The 22,579-nt window shown below is 36.8% G+C and overlaps 2 protein-coding genes across 2 annotated transcripts in view; one reads left to right on the top strand and one right to left on the bottom strand.

Annotated features, from left to right (window-relative positions):
- LOC141427895 (death-associated protein kinase related-like) overlaps positions 1–22,579 on the top strand; it is a 407,132-nt gene that overhangs the window by 131,709 nt on the left and 252,844 nt on the right. The window lies entirely within an intron of this gene.
- On the bottom strand, positions 14,471–22,155 carry LOC141427657 (uncharacterized). Its single transcript, XM_074087260.1, has 5 exons — positions 21,963–22,155; positions 21,672–21,768; positions 21,001–21,087; positions 20,223–20,313; positions 14,471–14,650 (listed from the first exon to the last, which is right to left on the bottom strand). Exons 1-5 carry the CDS (start codon positions 21,973–21,975, stop codon positions 14,471–14,473), a joined length of 468 nt encoding a protein of 155 aa, XP_073943361.1. The 5' UTR covers positions 21,976–22,155.

Below are 22,579 nucleotides of genomic sequence, written 5' to 3' on the forward strand. Positions count from 1 at the left end.
ATGCTCTAACTCTGAAAAAGGGACGCATGATGATAATGATTATCTATGATTTGATCTTCATTTGTCTAAGTCTATGACATAAAAACACACACAGGCACACCATATTTTTAACCGACTTAAAAAAAGGATTAGGTTATCAATCCGGATGTATTTTTTTATGTTTGTTACCTCAGAACTCCGTCAATTATGGACCGATTTGTTTTTTTTTTATTCGTTTTGGAATAACTTCAATTAGGTCCCATAATCACCAAATCCTATGGTAATTTGATATATTATAGCAAACTCGACATTTACTCTTAAAAATCATCATTTGGTGAAGTGGAACTGATGATGAAGACCACATTTGACCAACAGAGGTACCTACTACTCAATAACAAGTACTTCTCGGGTTCAATTACTTTACACAGTTGCTAAGCTCATCGTAATACATGGTGAAATGGAGCGGGTGGTGAAGCACCAGGACTCCTCAATAATGAACGTCTCTGCACCGGAAAAAGCAATCTTGTAAAATGTGACGAGCAGTTGACATTAAACTATTGTATCATAAATAATTTACACTAAAAAGCGTGAAAAAAAATTATAACAAAAATTGAACCGACTACAAAAAAGCATGAAATAATTTTCTACCAGTCTGAAGTCGTGCCTCAGCACGAGCCAGCAGGAGTGATTGAAGCCTATAGTATGTTAGGTGAGGTAGACGACTATAGGTCCATTCCTGCTGGCACGTGCTGAGGCACCGACTTCAGACTGGTAGAAATTATTTTCATGGTTTTTTCGTAGTCGGTTCAATTCTTTGCTATAACATTTTTAGCGACCATAAACTTGGAAACAACTAGATGAAATCCACGAACGGGCGTTTTCAAAAAGTGTACCCCATTTTTTTTTTTAATTTGGAAAATATGGTTTTTCCTACTCAGAATCGAGAGCATAATCGACACAGATACTTTATACATATACTGAAATAGAGTAGTCACTCTCGTGACCTACAGCGACATCTAGAATGCAGTGTCGGAACTAAGGAGTGAAATCATCATCATCATCATCATGTCAGCCGAAAAACTGCTGGACATAGGCCTCCCCCAAGGCTCTCCACTCAGACCGGTCTTGTGCTTTCCGCATCCACCGCGATCTTAACCAAGTCGTCGCTCGGAGTTGATATGTATAAATAATCATCTACCCTGTACTGTGCTATAGTGTACACAGGTTTCAGATCAGTCAGTAAATAATTTTTGAAATAACATTTCATTGACTTTCCTTCGTTTTTCAACTGTTTGTGAGTAATGAGAACTATAATTAAATGCTATAAAAGTTGAAAATCGTATTAAGTTAGTTCAAAACTATAGATCTGTCCACATGCAAATATTTCCAGCACAATAAATAACTTTTATTATTAATAATAATAAAACAACGGTTACTGTCTTCTTTTTTATTTGCGTACAATTAACGCCATCGTTTGCATGCTGTCTCCACATCGACATCTTTTGCAGTGCCACACAAACTTTATTTATATCGCGGCACCAATTACATTAAAAAAAATATTAATGATGTTTCAAATAGCCATTCCACAATACCTTTTTTATGTTCCTCACATGCAATAAACCTGTGTCTAGGCGTGCAATAATACTAGTTTTATATAGTTCCTTATATTTGTATAGACGGTCTTCTTTGCAATATATAATTAATTTGAATTATAAATTTATAATAAAATAAATATACGGTCGTTATATTTTGTCTATCTGTCTGTCTGTCTGTGGCACCGTAGCTCATAAACGGGTGCATCGATTTGAATGCGGTTTTTTTATTTGAAAGCAGTTTTCTAGCGATGGTTCTTAGACATGTTCTATCAAAATGGTTCAGCCGTTTTAGAGATATTGAACTTTGAAGTGACAATATTGGGTTTAGCAACTTTTTGTTGGTTAGACTATTAATTAATACTTTTAACCCCCGACGCAAAAAGAGGGGTGCTATAAGTCTGTCTGTCTGTGCCATTGTAGCTCTTAAACGCTTAAACCGATGTGAATGCGTTTTTTTATTTGAAAGCAGGTTTTTCTAGCGATTTTCTACGACATGTTCTATCAAAATCGTTCAGCCGCTTTTGAAATATTGAACTTTGAAGTGACAAAGCTGGGATTTTCAACTTTTTTTTGGTTAGGTTATATCCGTTCTTTAGGATCCGGTCCTAGCCTTGAAAAGGGAGACAACATTAATATTAGCCTTCGTGCATTTGGCAAAATAATTGTATCAGATAATAGATGAGCCATCGCCGTGCACAGCATTTTTGTACACTTAGCAGGGACTGCTTTCGGAGTTCCAGTTTTAAGTATAGTTCGATAGGGCTTCGCTAAAGTGATAAGAATGTCTAATGTTATTGCAGTAAGATACATGTGTCATCCCATTTCTAATCTGCAGAACATGCCTAATTTATTGACGATATTATTTGTTTCGTTCTAGTAATTTTTTTTCATGGCACATGGTTAAGTTGAAATTCATGTTTTTGAGCCAACTTAAATCAATATTAATGAAGTTTTTTCAGCATTTTACGGTAGTTACTGACAAAATAACACATTAAACTTCTGAAGTAACTATTCACGATTCGATACACATAAAAAACTGATATTAAAAGCTTTCCAAGTCGATGCTGGTACTAAAAATGTCAAGACAAAGGAGAGTATACCCAAAAATCTTTATTTCGATAATAACTCGAAAACCGTGCAACTTTTACTGGGATCATGTTAGGTTGGTTAAGTTCCTCTTGAGCTGGCTACCTCTGGTGTCACTGTGACGTGGTACTTGGGACAGCCTGTATAGTTTATCCCTTAGGTATTTCATGTTCTCTATAGTACGTAACCAGTTCTGGATCGAAGGAACATTACATGCTTTCCCGTCAGAAGTCACAAATTGCATGGAATTTAATTTAGGTTTTGCTTGTCTCCACACGTCTTTGTGAGGTGAATTAGGTTTCAGTGCTTGGAGTAGGGGTTTTCCACTTCTGTTTCTTGAATTTTTGTAGCTGCCATTCATTGAATCAAATAAATTATCAATAAAAGTATGAGCCCAGCTGTATGCTTGCATTCCTGGGATAACACTCCTTAATCTGCAATTAGAACATATAAAATGTCTATTAACGTCATCAATTTGCATAAGGTGAGCTTGCTTCAAAACCTTATACGAGCCCCAATGCAAAAGAGTTCGTCTAGTCATACATTTTGAAGACTATCTAAATAAAATATCATAAGTTTCTATCAAGATCAAAAGCAGTTTTAAAACATAACATTCTGTCAGTTTGGGTTTCAACGACTCCAGAAGAATGTGAAGAATTAATAGCTACTATGCCGCTGAGAATTAAGGCAGTTTAGGTAGTAAAGAAGATTCAACTAAGTGGTAGACGAACTATTTTGCGGGATTTACTACGGTAGCCGAACTTTTGTGCGTGTACATCGGCGGAAGAATTATTTTTATAATAATAAAATAAGCTTTTTATTATTTAATACTGTATTGGAAATAAAGATTATGAAGTAATAATGTACCTAGTATTTTTTATTAGACTCTTAAACTAGTATTACTAATCTATATTACAATTTTGCAATCTCCTGTATCAAGTCGGTAATTTGGTTGGTTGTCGGTGGTATAGAATTATGGCATTAAGGAAATTAGGGATTGGCTTTTGTAGACACAGAACAACACACTATGATGTAGAAGCTTCACCAGCAGCCGCGTCATATTCCCTGTTGGTAACATCCATTAAGGCATGCCTTTCAGCCACAACTCCTGCAATAACATTTTCTGTTGTCAATGTGAAGCAGGCAAGTATAGACATCAATATATATTTTTGACAATTTATCGGTATTAATTTTGCAAGTTTTTTTCAAGAGTTAACAAAGTGAAGCATATTTTTTTTTGCAATTATGTGTATAACTAGCTTTACCCGCGGCTTCGCACGCGTAATCTATTTGGTCTGGTTAGTGCAATTGAAATTTTCGGAATTTTACAACATTCCTCTGTAAATTTCCAAAATTTATATCGTAGTCTTCATTAAGGTTGTGTTGTGAATACTGTACAAAATTCAAGACTAAACCCAGTGCTTTCAAAAAATTTCAAAAGTTTTCCCTATCCAAATTTAAATTCAAATCATTTATTCAGTAAATAGGCCGCAATGGGCACTTTTACACGTCATTTTTTAAACTACCAGCGCTTTCGGAAAGACCATCATTGCCAAGAAGAATGCGCCGCAAGAAACTTGGCAGTCATTTTTTCAAAATAAAATAATTACAAATAAAATACTTAAAAACCACAGTATAAAATTTAAGAAAAAATTACAAAATAATAATAATAATACAGGGATGTTGGGGTCCCTTAGTTACAAAACTATCCCGTGGGAATATCGGCCAAAAAGTCACTTATGTGTTATTCCAGAGGTCCAGCTACCCACATATTAAATTTCATGGCTCTTAGCCCAGCGGTTGTTATTTTAAAATTTTATCCCTAGGTATCCCGTGGGAATATCGGGTCAAAAAGTCGCCTATGTGTTATTCCACTACCTACATACCAAATTTCATGACTTTAAGCCCAGCGGTTGTTATTTCGAGATTTTATCCCCATCCCGTGATAAAATCGGGATAAAAAGTAGCCTTTGTGTTATTCCAGAGGTCCAGCTACCTACATACTAAATTTCATGGCTCTAAGCCCAGCGGTTGATATTTCAATATTTCATCCCTAGGTATCCCGTCAACCCACTAGGCCACCAGGCTCGCACCTCTGAGTTTCTCGAAATTCATGTGCGGAATTACATTTGAAATTTATCACGAGCTTTGCGGTGAAGGAAAACATCGTGAGGAAACCTGCATGGTGTTTGTGAAGTTCCCAATCCGCACTGGGCCCGCGTGGGAACTATGGCCCAAGCCCTCTTGTTCTGAGAGGAGGCCTTGCCAGCAGTGGGACGTATATAGGCTGGGGATGATGAGGTATCCCGTGGGAATATCTGGTCAAAAAGTCGCCTATGTGTTATTCCGGACGTTCAACTACCTACATACCAAATTTCATGACTCTAAGCCCATTGGTTGTTATTTCGAGATTTTATCCCTATTCCGTGGGAATATCGGGATAAAAAGTATCCTATGTTTTAATCCAGGTTATAAATTGACTTTTTGCCAAATTTCATCCACATCTGTCTAGCCGTTTCAGCGTGAAAAGTAACAAACATACTCACTCACTCACTCACTCACTCACTCGCTGACTCACTCACAAACTTTCACATTTATAATATTAGGAGGATTAGTAGGATTACAATGCCATCATCAATGCTAATAAATCAGCAACACAGAACCAACAAGATTTTATTTATTTGTTCCATGGTCAGAAAGGTTAAAAATGTACAATGTTAGTAAAAACATAATTAGGAGCTGTTGTTTAGTCATGCCTCCACAAGGAAGGCAGAATATCGACCTACTTGGGTAGCGCTTCAACATAGAGCAACTTTATGATCGTCACAACCCCTAGGAAGGAAGGAAGATGAGGAAGAAGACGATGAGAGAAGTTTTTAGTCACAGAGCTCAGGCTGGACTGGAATGAAATAAATATACTTGGTAACTGGACCCAGAATTACTTTCAGGGAGGTGCATCTTACAATTTTTGTACAAGCTTTCATTTATTTAGCTTGCCCGGTTTGTTTATTGTTGGATTTACTTGAAAGTTGGTATAGTTATGTAAATCTGGTGACAGTACAATAACTCTTCAACGGTTAATGGCATGAACTTGAAATTTGGCACGGAAATTTAGTATAACAATGCCAGTACACTCAGCAAAAAGCTTGTATTAAAATTGAAATTTTTAACAAAAATCTTATTCTACATGTTTTTTCCCCAACTGAGGTGTGCAAGTGAAGCCCTTTGCAGATGTTTATGGCGGTGGTGATTCTTACCATCAGGAGACCCTGCTCGTTTGCCATCCAGTCGTATAAAAAAAAAAAAAAAAAAAAAACCTTGATTCCGGCACCCATGAACTGGCGCATAACTCTGTACAGTCAGTTTTTAGTTTGCAACAATGTTTTTTTTAACAAAACCTGTATTTTGTCTTAATTTGCTTTAAAAATAAGCAATAAGTATTTTTTTAAATACATTAGAATTATTTATTGTATTTATGTAAAATTACATTATAACAAATTAAATTTTGATTCTATAATTTTGTACGTAAAAAATATATCACAAGTTACCTGTTAAATGTAGAGTTGGCACTGCAATATTTGAGTCCTCATATTAGTGAGGTTCAAAATGCTGGGGCAGCATATACAACGGTGGTTGTAAATATACATATTATCCAGGACAAGTATATTTCCGCCAATAGCAAAGGTCCCATGAGCGAAATCTATTTGGATCCTTTTCCGGGTTTGGAAACTTATGAAGTATTATGTTGTCTTCACCTACAAATAAATGTTGCATTATACACTTTTTTTTAACTAAAGGCATAAGGGGCAAGGTGTTGGCCACTTTGACAAAGAGACATTACCATAACTTTTAAAAAGTAAAAATGTAGTTCTAGTGACAGAAGGACATAACTACTATAGATGGCATATGGTATCGCGAAGTATTTTGTAGATCTTGATATACTCGTATTCTTTAATACAGTAAAACTTTTTTTTGTATCATCAATAGTTTTTACAGCGCATGCGATGAAAGTTTTGGACCCGGCTCCAGGAGATTATGTCTCCTGTCTCCACCGCTGTAGGTGCGCCGGAACACTTGCACGCCTACCATTCAGTACCAGCTCGGGGACCCAAACGGCGGGGGACGGGCATAACCGTAACCTAACCTAACCTTTTTTTTTAACGACAGGAAATGTTTTACGCATGCCCCCGCATCGCATCGTGGGGACGATGCGGGTGGTTATGTTGGACTCTCCTCTATTCTACCTTCCCGAGTGGAAGGATGAAGAGAGGCATATCCACTAAAACCTGTTGATGGTCCTCTTTGCTTTATGCTGATGTCACGGGCGCACTTGCGTGTTTCAACCGTGACATCTGCAAGCTGGCCCCGGCTCTAAGGCTGAGCTTTATAGAGCCGGGGCCCACGCGCTAAGAAGGGGAGGACCGACCACTTGGTCCCCCTCAAACGTGTGGGGTCTCAATACACTTACAAAAAAACACCCCATTCACACCCAAAACTCCTCTAAACAAAAACACACCCAGACGCGAAGTGTATACTGTAAGCACGGAGCACTCTGTAGTAAAACACTACACAGGGGGTAGAGTTTAGTCCGTAGGCGCCTGGGAGAAATCCCCAGACGAGTCGGGCATGCTGTCGGGACCGGCCGGCAGTATACCATGAGTATTCTCCTCTCCCTCGAAAAAAAATCGAGTGGGCTGTTAGGGCTGCGCAGGCGCCCCTTTTATCTTCTCGCTCATTGAGCAAAGCCTATACTTTCTAGAAATTCCCAAAAGTAGGGGCGCCGCGGAAATCTCGCCCAAGCGCTGGAAGTGCTAAAACCGCAGCATTGCTATACAAAATGTATGCAAAGCGGAGCTTTTTTACGTTGGTCATTAAAGTGCCGCAGCCGGCCAACGCGCGCGCCGATAGGGCTCCGTAGCGAGCGGCGCTCGGTGCCCCTAGGTAGGACCGTTGCGCCCGTGTGCAACGCACACCCTGCACCATAGCTAAAGACGCCTCTGCTCCAGGCAAATGTTATGCCTAAATTATGAAGTAAAAAACTATAATTACGAAGTGATGACTCATATTAGGACAGTTTATATTGTGGGGAGATGCTACAATATAGATATCTCGCTCCAGGCAGATGTTATGCCTAAACTACGGAGTAAAACACTATAATTATGAAGTGTTGACTTATATTAGGACAATTAAAATAAATATTTGTAAATCATATGATAATAAATAATACTTACGTGATTTTCCACAGTTGGGTACACAACACACCCTGTCAAAACGCATTGTAAACTAAGTAAATACGTGACTACGTGAGAAGTTATCGGTCCGGTAAGCTAATCCAAGGTCAATGTTTATACGAAGATGATCGGTGTCCAGAAAAAAAGAGCCAAGGGTCGAAATAACTAATGAAAACAGCAAGCAAATCGAGAACGAGAAAAGCACTTTGAACTGAACAGTAACCGTTTTGTTCCGTCAAGTGTCACAGAGCTCAGCAAAAATTGACAATGCAATGTCAAGTCAAACGTTTTTTTAAATTATTCTTTGGAATCCAACTATTTATGTCAACATTTGTTCGTTTCTGGACGGAAATATTGAAATGTTTACTTGTTTCTGAACGAAACTATTGCGGTCACTGCCATCTGTAATGCGGGGTACGAACTAAACTCTCCGATTCGTTTTCTATAGAAGTTATGATTGGTCGAAATGAAAAGCCCGTGATAATCGATTCCGATAGTTTAAAAAAATTTCCCAAAAAAATGACAGTTTTGTCGCAAAAAACTGTCATTTTTTTCAAACTCACAGTACCTATGGGCGTGACAAAACTGACTCATAAAATTTTGTATGAAAAAATAGGAACATTTTTTTAAAGGATAGGATTCGATTGTGCTCTTAATTCTGAGTAGGAAAAATCATATATTTTTCAAAATTTCAAAAAAAAAAGAAGGGTCCTATACTACCTATTTAATTTATGAAAAGTACTGTGCGAATGTAGAATAATTCCTGAATTTCAATTCAACTATCAGAAAGATATACCTAGCCACGGGTAAAGTTATTAAAAGTGGGTAGGTATATAAAGATTAGAATTTTGTTTAAAAAATATACCTCGTTGAGTTTCTTGCCGGATTCTTCTCAACGGAGGTTTTTCCGAACGGTAGATTTTTTTTTGACATTCATAAGTGCTTGTATAAGCCTAAATTGAATAGAGATATTTTGACTTTGACTGGTTTTTTTGCAGACTTGACTTTGACCTAGTTTACCTGTGGTTTACCTTCCGATTACAGTGATTACACGGATATATGCACGTCAAAGCTGATAAAATATGATCAGCAAAATCTAAATACTTTTGTATGAGTTATCACAAATTAGATAATTCTCCTCGAAACTCTTCAGCCATTTCATATCCTACGAAGATACAGAAAAAATAATTGATTAGGTATATTAAAATAAACATACAATACAAAATAATAAGTTTATTTAAGTAGGTACAAATGGATTTAAGTAACTCATAAATAAAATTAGAATAATTTAAAAATTTAATAAAATTAAAAAAACGTGCCGAATATGATTTTGTACCTTTCGGCGTCGAGACTCTTGGTCCGTGGGCCCAGGCGCTCTGAGTCTCTTCAAAGATCTATCAAAGAGACTCAGAGATACCACAGGAGACCGAAGAGCTGGCAGTTTCCTCGCTCAACGCATCAGTCTTGCGATCCAGCGGGGAAATGCTGCCAGCATCTTTGGTACCATGCCGCAGGGTCCATTTTTAGATTTATTATAGTTTTAGCTTATTTATTTTATTGTACCTAATATACCTTTTTTTAGTTAGACCTGTATTGTTCTGGAAATAAAAATAGTTTTGAGGATTAAAAAAAAAAGTATCCCCCGCGGCATGGACCCAAAGATGCTTGCAGCATTTCTCGCTGTATAGCAATGTGGTATCCGAAAGACATTTGGATAATTCTTTAAAATTTTTGCGCTGGGCCCACGGACCTAAGGAGTTTTTTCGCCGCCTCTGCTGCTGCACCAGCTTTAATAGCTGTTCCACGGACGTGGGAAGGAGCTATTGTGTCTACGCAAGTAGCGTCTGTTGTGGTGTCTGGCAACACTAATAAAAAAGAAAGTTTTGGTTTGTGTATGGACCATTTTGAGTCAGAGCTAAATAAAAGATGTCGGTGATAAATGAGAAATAAAAGAAGAATTACTGGAAATACTGTTTTATTTAATGCAAGAAACATAACATGGTGGCAGCGGAAAAGAAAAGCGAGTCAAGTGCCCGTCAGTCATTAAATTAAGAAGAAAATGGATGCTCAAATGCAAATAATCAAGCCTTTAGATTGGGATAGCCCTGATGTGGTACAGTCCTGGATCAAATGGAAACAGTTGTTCAAAAATTTCATGATTGCTATGCAATATGATAAAGAAAAGAAGAAGAGAGAAAGATCGCAATTCTTTTACATTTTATGGGTGAACAATGCCTGGATGTATACAACTCATTTGAAGCGAAAAACACGAAAACCTATGATTTGACACTTGAAGCATTTGATAATTATTTTATTCCAAAGAAAAACTTAACGGTGGAGCGACACAAATTCTTCACACAAGCACAAGCTGAGGATTCCTTAGATGTTTTTCTCACCAAATTAAAAAAGTTGGCGTCAAGATGCGAGTTTGGCACCCTGAAAGATTCATTGATAAGAGACATATTTATATGCAACATGGACAAACGCCACTCTAATATAAGGCAAAAACTTTTATCTGAGAATGACATAGATCTGGACAAAATGGTAACTATTTACAAATCTATGGAATTGTCCTCCGTAAATAATTACTACCTAGAAAAGGAGCAAGTACAACAGGTAATGGCAGTAAGATCAAGTCAAATACAGCAAGCAAGAAATATGAAAAACACCTTTGATCATACAAGAGCTTTGAACATCAATATGCCAAGAAATCAATCAAGATTCCCACAGAGACAGTCAACTTGCATGCGTTGTGGGCAGATACACAACTACAGATGTCCGGCTTATGGAGTCCAATGCAATAAGTGTTCTAAAATAGGTCACTTTTCCAAACTATGCAGGACACCAATAAATAACATTGAAACAGATGAGTACCATAACGCAAGAGGTAATCAAACAAATTATTTAAGTAGTGAAGATTTATTCATAGGCAACTTAGAAATATATGAAAATAATGTGTCTGTGTCGGCTGTAGACTCAAATGACTGGTTAATTGATGTAAAAATAAATGACAACAATGTCTCATTCCTAATTGATACTGGCGCTAAAGCAAATTGTATATCATATAAACAGTTTTGCCAACTTAAATTGTCACAAGACATCTTAGAGTCATGTTCTGCTAATTTGATTGCTTACAATGGTAATAAAATACCAATAAAAGGAAGCTGTGTTTTAAAATGTATAATAAATAAACAGGAGTACAAAATTAAATTTATAGTGGTAAACATTTCATGTCAATCAATATTGGGTGCAAAAACATGTAGTGAGATAGGCATTGTTACAAGAATTTTTAGCAATGAGTGTCATAATCAGTCAAGTGAAATGGAAACGCTATTAAATGATTATAAAATTGTTTTTCAGGGCCTGGGTTGTTTACCGCACAAGTGTCATCTGACAGTTAAGGAAGATGTGCAACCGAAAATTGATGCACAGCGCAGAGTTCCATTTTCACTACAGGACAGACTTAAAGAAGAACTGGATCGGATGACTATGCTTAGTGTAATAGAACCGGTTTCCAAGCCAACAGACTGGGTTAGCTCAATAGTATTAGTTGAAAAACCAAACAAAAAATTAAGAATTTGCTTAGATCCGAGAAATCTGAATGAAGCAATACAGAGGTCACATTTTCCACTACCCACTATAGAAGATATTAGATATAAATTAAACGGTGCAAAAATATTCTCTCATTTGGATGCATACTCTGGATTCTGGATGATTCCTTTAGATGAAAGTAGTTCGGATCTATGCACATTCAATACTCCTTATGGAAGGTATAAATATTTGCGTTTACCTTATGGTCTCACTTGTTCGACAGAAATCTTCAGCAAAATACTCATAGAGTCATTTTCTGATATACCAAACGTGATTCTATATGTAGATGACATATTAATTTATGCTTCAGATGAAAAAAGTCATAATAAAACTCTAAAAAAAGTTTTTGAAAGGGCACAGTCTATTAATTTAAAATTCAACAAAGAAAAATGCATTTTTGCTCAAAGAAAAATAAAATTCTTAGGTCATGTATTTAGCGCAGAAGGTATGTGTCCTGACTATGATAAAATAAAAGCAGTTCAAGAAATGCCAACTCCTGATTGTCAAAAAAGTCTTCAAAGATTTTTAGGTGTCATAAACTATCTAGGTAGCTATATAAAAAATCTTTCATATGAGACTGAAACATTAAGAAACTTGCTAAAAAAAGATACCCAGTGGATATGGGATGCAAACCATGATAAAGCGTTTCAAAGATTAAAAGAATTAATTACAAAAGCTCCAGTCTTATGTCATTATGACAATACCAAGCCTTTGACATTAAGTGTTGACAGTTCGTCCAAAGCATTAGGTGCTGTACTTTTACAATCTCATCATCCAATAGCTTATGCATCTAAAACTTTGACCGACTGTCAAATAAGATATGCCCAGATTGAAAAAGAACTTTTTGCCATTTTATTTGGGTGTCAAAAATTTCATCAATATGTATATGGGAGAAGAATTGAGGTTGAAACTGATCATAAGCCGTTGGTTTCTTTATTTAGTAAACCACTATGTCAAGTACCTAGCAGACTGCAAAGAATGATGCTTACCTTGCAACTGTATGATATAAATGTTACATATGTTCCGGGAACAAAACTATATATTCCAGATACACTTTCAAGGGCAGCATTACCAGAAAGTGAAGAACATACTATTGATAAAGACCTAACAATTCATGCCAATATGTTTAAAACATCACTTGCAGTATCAGAATCAAAATTACAATTGATAAAAAAAGAAACTGGTAATGATATATCATTACAAAAATTAATAGATTATTTTGTTAATGGTTGGCCAAAATACAAACATGAAACAGATCTGTCTGTGAGAGCGTATTGGAGTTATAGAGCGGAAATTCATGTAGTTGATGGCATAGTTTTCAAGAACACCAGTTTAATAGTTCCGTTGTCAATGCGCAAAGAAATGTTGCAACAAATTCATGCAAGCCATGCAGGTCTGTCTAGAAGTAAAAATTTAGCCAGAGGTGTTCTATTTTGGCCTTCCATGAATAAAGACATAGAACAAATAGTTGAAAATTGCATGATATGCTTAAAATATAAACCTGCTAATGCCAGTGAGAAATTAATAGTTTCTGACACTCCGTCATGTCCCTGGGAGAAAGTAGGAGCTGATTTGCTTCAGTTCAAAGACAAAAAATATCTGGTCATTATAGATTATTATTCAAAATACATTGAATTGGCGCTATTAAACACTGGCACATCAGCAAAACATGTGATTATCCATTGCAAATCAGTTTTTGCTCGTCATGGTATTCCGTTAAAAACTTATGACAGACAATGGACCTCCATTTGATTCCAAAGAATTTAGTAAATTTTGTCAAGAATGGGATATAGAGCATATAACCTCGAGTCCTCATTTTCCAAAGTCAAATGGTCAGTCAGAATCAGCGGTTAAGATAGTAAAAAAGATACTGGAAAAAGCATTTGAAGAAAATAAAGATCCTTATTTAGCTCTTTTACATTATAGATGTAATGAAAAAGAATATATGAAGTCACCAGCTGAGTTACTTATGTCTAGAAAATTGAGATCAAATTTGCCTATATCTAAAGAACTACTAAAGCCAAAAATAGTTACAGGAGAAAAGGTAGAGAGCATGATGAATAAACACAAACAAAGTTATAAAAAATACTATGACAAACATGCAAAAGATTTGCCAAAATTAAAAGAAAATGACTCTATAATGTACAAGAAAATGCCAGATAAAAAATGGGAGCCAGGTATAGTGAAAGAGGCTTTGCAAAACTGTCCAAGATCATATATTATTCAGTCAAAAGAAGGGGTATTGTATAGAAGAAATCGTCAACATCTGTTACTAAGAAATAATAAAAAGTCAGATCATTACAGGGATGAGAATTTCAGTCCGTTTAGAAAGGAGAATGTCAGTCAAAAATCCAATAATATAAATAATAACAGTCAGTCTTTAACTATGTCAGTACCCATGTCAAGTCTATTCATAAAATTGTGCGTACCTAAACCCAGTCTGAACAGGTCAAGAGTCAACAGTCTATCCGATTCAGAATCTCATCATGATAATTATTGTAGTCTGTCAGAACAGTCAGATGATGCTTGTGGTGATACAAACAATTTAGAAAATAATTCAATTAATAATCTTGAAAATTGTAATCGAAATATTACTACAGAGGTTGTACCAAGCAACATAACTACAAACTCTAATGATTGTAATAGTGAAAATAACAGTTCAATTGGTATTGTCAATGATGATGTCCCATCTACGTACTATGTTACTAGAGCAGGGCGTATTGTAAAACCAAATAAAAAATATGATTAGAAATGTCCGAAATATTAGATAGTAAATATTTCTTTTAAAAAAAGGAGGATGTTGTGGTGTCTGGCAACACTAATAAAAAAGAAAGTTTTGGTTTGTGTATGGACCATTTTGAGTCAGAGCTAAATAAAAGATGTCGGTGATAAATGAGAAATAAAAGAAGAATTACTGGAAATACTGTTTTATTTAATGCAAGAAACATAACAGCGTCTACACCAGCACACGACCCATAATTTCCACGATCAGTGGCAATCCGTCAGGTCCACGTCAGGTCTCTTGCCATCATCTCTGGCGATGCCCGATGGCTCCAGTAACGCTGGAATTGACGTTGGCAGATAGCGACGGATAATGTCATTGAGTGGTGTCTCGAGAAGCGGCCCGCACTCTTCTGGCACGAAACCGTGGTGTCCCAACGCGTCGACCTCAATGCCGCAGGGACATTTATATACTTATTTACATAGGGGAGGGGGGCCCAAAGCGAGCATACTGCTCAAAGCGAGCACTGGCGCTCACCTAGAAAATATAGGACAATGGCGGTGTGACTGCGTGGCGATATCCGCCCCGCCCCGGTCCACCTGCCGCAGTCGCCCACCACCGCCTGTTAGCGACCCGTGCGCGTGTAGTGTCAAAAATTAACGATTTGATCAGTCCAGATATGAAAATACGAGGTATGTATCGAGTGTTTTGCGGATTTGTGAGGACGTTGTTGAAAAACGTTTTGTAATATGTATTGACAGTTATTTAGCTTGTTTTGGTAAAATGTTCTTGAATGTGCGCGAAAATATTTGAAGTTTAGGTTCGAGTACAATGTGGATTGGTCGAAAAGGCAAAGCGGGCAGGGCAAAGTGAGCATGTGCCCACATAGCGTTAGGCCATTAAAGCGAATTTATTTTGTTTTTGTGTTTATTTAAACGCTTTAGCTTGCTTGTTTTCATTGCTTAAGTTGTTTTAGATGGTCAATAATTACAAAAGAAAAACTGAACAAGGTGCTTGGATGAAGAGTCAATGTCAAAAGCAATGGCGGAAAGCAATGTTTTGTAAGAAGTACCATTTTTGTTAAATTTGTTATGTTTTTGACTCTGATTAAAGTCTACATCAAATCACTGGAATTTTTTTGACGTGATCGACGTATTTTTGTCCTTATCTCCAAATAAATATTTTAATAGTTTTGCATGAATGAAAGGTGCTCATTTTGCCCCTTTGTGCTCGCTTTGCCAAAAAGCGGTGCTCGCTTAGGCTCCGCCTCGGGCAAAGCGAGCAAAGTAAAGTTTTCGTAAATTTGTTATTTTTATTAGTTTTTCGAAACTTGCAGAATATTGAAGTATGTATAATTAAACTACGATAAATTCAGCTTTAAATAGCATTTAAAAGTTAAGAGTCCGCAGCAAGTAGCGCTCAACTCCGCGTTGAGATCACGCGCTAACGCTTTAAAATGTTGTTGTTTCACCTAGAGTAAGACAGGGCGCTAGAAAGAAAGCAAGAGCGCGCTAGCGGGAAGGCGGAGCTAGAGACATGTCACAGTAACAATATTGCAGTAAAATATCTTCATACAATGGTGAAATTATTGCAGTATCTAAGTAGAATATAACAGTAGAACATCTCCAGACCAAGATTATAATATATACAGCGCGGGAGGGCAGCTACCGGCTAGGATATTATTTGGCGTTCCAAAAACGTAAATGTACATTACACTACACATTACGCTGTAAAACTTTTTTACTGCCCATGGTGAGTACACAATTTTACGTCTTCACCTTGCCAGAAAGTGGGTTTTACCATACGCATAGCGGGCGGTAAAACTCACATTATGGCCAGGTGTGGCGTAATAGTACATTATGTCTTAAGGGCGGTTAATAAGAAATTACGAACGAGAGTATTAGAAGCTCAAAGTCAAAGACTGAGGACTAGGTCGATGTTCATAATTATAGTACCGCCCGTGCGACTTACAATGTTTTCATCACATTTGCGAGTAAAATTGTATATGTGTAAAAGAAAAATATTATTGTTACAAAAATTGCCGATACCGCTGGTGCAGTTCTTGGCAGCGCCAGCTACCAGCCGCCCTCCGCCTCCCGCAGCATGTGCCTGACATGCGTGCACGAGGTCCTCCTGCTAGTCGTGCAGAACCTGCGCGCGCAGCAGTATTAGTACGCGCAACAACTCATAACGCCAAAAAAAGGCCCTTAGGTTTTATTAAGGACTGCAACCAAGTTAGCCTGCAGCTTACGACACTGTTTACGAGCAAGTGTGATGAAATAGTATATTGTACAACAAAAGCATAAAACGAGCAATTTTACCCGAGACGTTCATATAGCCACCCGAGCCACGGCGAGGGTGGATAGAAACGTCGAGGGGAAAATGGGCTCAATGCTAGAGTTTTACACTCTGCTTTTCACTTCGCTTGCGAAGAAATGAAATAGCAATAGTAAAAATAAATGTTCACTTATTTTGTACCTTTTATTTTTCATGCTTTACTATATTAGTTTTATTGATTTATTTTCATCGATTTGATTGATTTTTAGGTGTAAAAAAATAAAAAAATATGTAGAAACTCTTTTGTTTGTGGTTTCACACCTTGATTGCCTTGACCTTAGACGAAGATTCTACTTTATGCACTAGAGCATAAAAAGTTATTGTATGTTGCCTAGATGCAGCATGAACACGCACTTTACGAGCATGAGAAGTGAAATAGTCGATTGTACAACAAGAGCATAAAACGAGCCATTTTACGACGTTTACGATTTTAAGACGTTCGTTCCGGTACGGCGAGGGTGGATAGACACGTCGAGGGAAAAATGGGTTTAATGCTCGAGTTTTACACTGCTTTTTACTTCGATTAATTCGAGGAAATAGCAACAGTGGAAACAATGGTTCACTTACTATGTTTCTTTTATTTTTCATGAATTACTATATACATAATTCTATTTTTTTATTTTATTGATTTATTTTGATTGATTTGGTTAATTTTTAGTTTTATATAAATAAATAAAAAAGTTAAAAACTTTCTGTTTGTGGCTGGTTGACACCTGATTAGCTTGGTCTTAGACAAAGATTTTATTTTATGCACTAGAGCATAAAAAGTCATTTTATGTCGCTTAATCTCAGCATAAAAACGAACTTTACGAGCATGAGAAGTGAAAAGTATAATATCTATAGACTACAACATCAACTTGATTGGACACATTGAAGATTGGGTGTATTGAATAAAATAAAAAAAGTCATACAATATTGTGTTTTATTTTTTAATACATACAAGTATGAAAATTCGCTTATTTTTAAGAACTCTCTCGTATCGGTAACTTTCTAGGTAGACGCGGATCTATAATTTCAGGTAGTATGCATTCCATGTAAAATTTTCTCAATTTATTTAATATGCTCTCCCAGAATCCTGTATCCTTTTCGATTTTTTCGAATAATATGCCTTTTGGAGTCCACACCACGAAGATACAGTATCTTTTTTTTGTAATATTTAACTGACCTTGTACTTGATAAAAGTAGTTGTGATTTTGCTTCAGTTTTATTTTCTGAGGATCACTTTCGTCCAACACACAGAAAGTAATTTTTTTCTTTAAAATAGCTTCTGTTGGCGTCATATTTGCCGCCGAAGCTGGGCATTTGATCTCCACAATTGTTTCTTCGTCTATGACTCCGTCGGGACTCGCGCCTAAATACTGGTGTTCCTCGAGGATGTATAACCCACAAGGTGATACTTGCACTCCTAGTGCAGCTTCAGTCTCTTTTAAAGCGATGGGCTCATTCTCATTGCCGTATCTAGTAGCATCGCTACCTTTAAAATTGCTATATAAGAGTGTTTTTATAATATTTTTACACGACGTGGCAGCTCTTCTCTTACATATTTGACCAAACACTGACGCAGTAAGGCGTATTTTTCGTTGTTTGATCCATTCAGGGTTCGTTGCCTGCCCAACGGTATCTTTTTGGATATTTTCAAGTTCTATTTTACTTTTTGAAAAGTCTGCTAAGAGTGCTTGTTTTCTTTTTCGTAGTGCTCAACTTCCATATCTGGTTCTTTTTCGATATCACCGTAATGTTCATCGGGTCCTGCGATACGTTTTCTTCGTTTTGATTTTTTGTCTTGGCTTGATTTTCTTTTCGCCTTTTCTGCCTGCCTCTTCTCATACTTCTGCGTGTAAGTCCCCAGTTCTTCATTTTTTGTTAATACTTTACTCATGGTTGCTACAAGACTCCCGGTGTTTCTTTTTGTAGCAGCTGCGTAGCAACGGGACTCATAAGATCCACGAAGGGAGTAATTTATTCGTTTGCCTCCTATAAATTTTGCGATTAGTGCATTAAACTGCTCAACAATATTGTTTGTTTGCCCCATAAGGAGACTTTCGGCATTGTTTAAAATAGGACTTATAGCGGTGTATATGTCATACCACAAGCCACAATCTTTCATTTGGCCTATGAAGTTTTCTTCGCCTGGTTTCGGGCCATTACAAAAATATGTTTTGCAGTTGGCATGCTCACCAAAAACGTGGCAAGGCCCGTTTCGTAGGTCTTTTTTTAATTCATTTACTTTCTCAGTAAAAGTTTTCCTTCCATTTTCGAAGAAAAGTCTATTGCTCCTTTAATTGCCTTTCGTAGTCGCAATATGTTATCATTTAGGCATTTCCTCATGATAATAGGGACAGGTCCTTGTTTATTTTCAGTTTTTTTTGTCAAATTTCTCAATTTAGTGCAATAATTTCGTAATAAATGATTACTGCATTCTATTTTGTGTATAGCAGTGGAGTGGCCATATGGCAATGCTTCGTTTAAAGCACTCATGACACTGCTATCGCCATCACCAATAAGTTTGGTGTATTTCAAGCCATGCATATTTATGCTGCATTTAAAACCTTCTACTACACCGTCGGCTTCCATTGCTGTGGAGCTACCAGACCAGTTTTTAAAACATTTATGTTTCTTGACCTCAATCTTTTTATTACTTGCAACAGCGCATACAGAGCAATAAGAATTCCGTATTCCTAAAAAGAGAACCTTTTTAGTTTCATACCCAATAATGCACGCTACCCCGGATAATGAATTATAATTGCTGGTACGATATGATCTTTTTCCCCACGATGCGTCCGCTACTACTGTGATGTAGGGAACGCCATCAGCGTCTACGTTTCCTTTTTCAATTGCCATTTGTTTTTCTTCGAGTCCTGCCTCAAACATGCTCTTCAAAGAGATATCTTTTAAAACATCCCCAAGCAACAAATTCTCTTTCCCAAATGTTTTCTCCGCTATACATGGCATATCTAAATGAGCGCAAAGCTCATCTAATTGGGAAAAGCCACTACCCGAACATACGACTGCTTGAACAACATTTTTATTAATTTTAGACTCTAGTTTTTCATTATTAAATGCTTCTTTTTTGCCACACATTTTGCATTTGAAAAGAAAAGTTGACTGGAATCCGATTCTCGACTCCTTCACAAAATCCATATCTTTAAAGCTGCAATTAAATGGACTATGATCCACAGCCTTCATTTGTTCAAATAAATATTGAACATTGAAAATTCGTCGACCTGTCATTTTACGTACGACTTCCTCATTGCTATCATGATCAAGTTCAATTTGTAATGATGGTGTCGAGGACGGAGTACTCGGACTCAAATTTCTGAAAGGAAAAAAAAAGTTACGTTATATTTATACCATGCAAGGTTAAATCAGAGTATACGGTGAAATAAAAATATTTGATACTGCATTATGAGGCGTACACTACTACAGAAAACTTCTAACGCCGGTGACGCTATGCAAAAAATACGTTTCGATTTTCGGTGCCATATTGTGCGCGCGACTACATTTTTAATACAAGCTTTTTGCTGACTGTACTTGCATTTTCATCCAAACTACTTTTCCGTACCAAATGTGGAAGAAGTGGGTCAAATTCAACTCGCAAGATTTTACCTGCACATACATTCATAGGTACATACATTGCAACTATTGCAAGGTAAAAGCTTGTAAAAATAATAATAAAAACACCAACCTGCTAAAATTTTGAAATTGAGGCGGAGGATCGGTATTGTTATCACTATCAGACTGCTCACTGGCATGCTCTCCGGTGCCAAGCGTACTGCACATGTAAAAAATACATACATAGTGAAATGACGTCAGTCGCCATTAGTCAAAGTAATAACAGAGACTACCAGAGGTAATACTTCGTTCGTAATACCTTACTTATCGCCCTTAATGAACAATGGGATATTATAGTGCTATGACCTGTATAAGTGAAATAACAGAAGTGCGGTGTACATCGATCAAGATAATAAACTGAAATCATCTTTAATAGCCGTGTCAATATAGGTACGAGTAGGTACTAGTCTCAGTGCAGTTGCAGTCAAGAGCGAAAATAAAACTACAAGTGAAAAACGTAAGTAGCTGTGAAATAAGTTTTTGGTAAAAAAAAAAATCTGTTCAAGCTTTTTTTTTTGCTGACTGTACTTTTTGTCGACTTTACTAGCATTGTTACCTATTAAACTACATCATACGAAATTTCAAGTCGATGCCATTAACCGTTGAAGAATTCCGTCCTGCGGAGACGATCCTGGCCGGACTACCAGGATGTCAGCTACCAGATTATTGTATTGTCACGCAATTCACATAAGTATACCAAATTTCAAGTCAATTCGACCACTGAAACTGAGTCAAATTCAACTCGCAGGATTTGAGCCTCACATACATACATACGAGTACATAGGTACATACATTGCAAGTTAAATAAAAGATTGTAAACTAGTAAAATAATAATAAAAACACTAACCTGCTTAAATTTAGAGGTTGAGGTGGAGGATCGGTATTGTTATCACTATCAGACTGCTCACTGGCATGCTCTCCGGTGCCAAGCGTACTGCACATGTGAAAAATACATACATGGTGAAATGACGTCAGTCGCCATTAGTCAAAGTAATAACAGAGACTACCAGAGGTAATACTTCGTTCGTAATACCTTACTTACCGCCCTAATACACAATGTGCTATTACAGTGCTATGACCTGTATAAGTGAAATAACAAGTTTGTGTGGTGTACCTACGTCGTACAAAAATAATAAATAAAGGTACGAGTACGAAAATTCATTTTTAATACAAGCTTTTTTGCTGACTGTACTTTTTGTCGACTTTACTAGCATTGTTACCCAAACTACATTTATTTTGTACCTATACCAAAAACAAGTCGATAACATTGTAACAGTTGAAGAGTTCCGTCCTTCGGAGACGATTCTGGCCGGACTACCAGGATGTCAGCTACCAGATTATTGTATTGTCACGCAATTTACATAATTATGCAAAATTTCAAGTCAATCCGACTGCTAGAAGTTGGTCGAATGCAAGATTTGATTACAGACAAATATCGGGACAGGTGAAACTAAATAAAAGCTTGTAATAGAGGACAAGGAAGAAAAATCTTACGCTACTGTCCTAGTTATAACTTACCTATTAGGATTAATGTTTTCTTTTTTATGACGAGCCGGTCCTTTTTTTTTCCTACGAGCCGATAACCATAATCTTGTCTTCGATGATCTTTTCACTTCTGGAAACAAGAACATTAATAATTATTTTTTATGGGAGCGCCATAGTTCGCATAGGTACTCTTTTCTCTTTTCTAGTAAAACCATAATTATTTTTTGTCCAAATCATCGTTTGTCAGTATGCGAGCCGATATATGGACCCATTTTTTAAAGTACTTGGTAATATTGACTAAAATGCATCTAGGTAGGTACTTACCCTGTTTATCCATTTTTGTAACATAAAAATGCAAAGTCCATATAAGAAAGCCAAGGTCGTCGAACAGTATGTGCACACACACCACCAGTATCACCAAGAAATATCAAATCCGTTATCAGTCCAAGTCGTAAGTAGTTAGATCGCGTTTATGATACGAAGAGAATTCACCAAAATAATATTACGTAACTCTCGCGCACAGCTGACGAGTCACTACTAACGAGCGACGCACGCACACGCAGGGCCAGCGTAAACCAGGACAAAGGGCGGCGCGTACCGCCCTCCCCGTACCGTTCCCCGCGCGCTAGAGTGATTCGCTGCAGATTCGCATAAAAAATGTATAGTTTTTTTACTGATTTTCGTAGTTTCGTTCTCATTTGAAAACCACAAAATCATTTCGGAAAAATGCTTTTTCTTATGAAACTACATAGTTTAGTCGATGCCGGAAATAGGTTTTGACTTCAATCTGAACTATATTTTGGCCGTAGTATTTAACCGAACTGCACAGGGTTTTTGGCTCTTAAAATGCAAAACTTGTACTCGTTCTATTTTCTTTGTAATACCATTTCAAGAGTCATAAACTAATTTCAGGCCTAGATATGCCTTATCTCATTGTATTT

Source organism: Choristoneura fumiferana, chromosome 5 (assembly GCF_025370935.1).
Source record: "Choristoneura fumiferana chromosome 5, NRCan_CFum_1, whole genome shotgun sequence".
NCBI classification, from domain to species: domain Eukaryota; kingdom Metazoa; phylum Arthropoda; class Insecta; order Lepidoptera; family Tortricidae; genus Choristoneura; species Choristoneura fumiferana.

Bases quoted from the DNA above. Each gene is read 5' to 3' on its own strand.
- LOC141427657 (XM_074087260.1), bottom strand. The intron at 20,314-21,000 runs GTTAGTGTTTTT...TTACATGTGCAG, and splicing joins CAACCTCTAAATTTAAGCAG to TACGCTTGGCACCGGAGAGC. The intron at 14,651-20,222 runs GTGTTTTTATTA...TGCGGCATTGAG, and splicing joins TTCAAAATTTTAGCAGGTTG to GTCGACGCGTTGGGACACCA.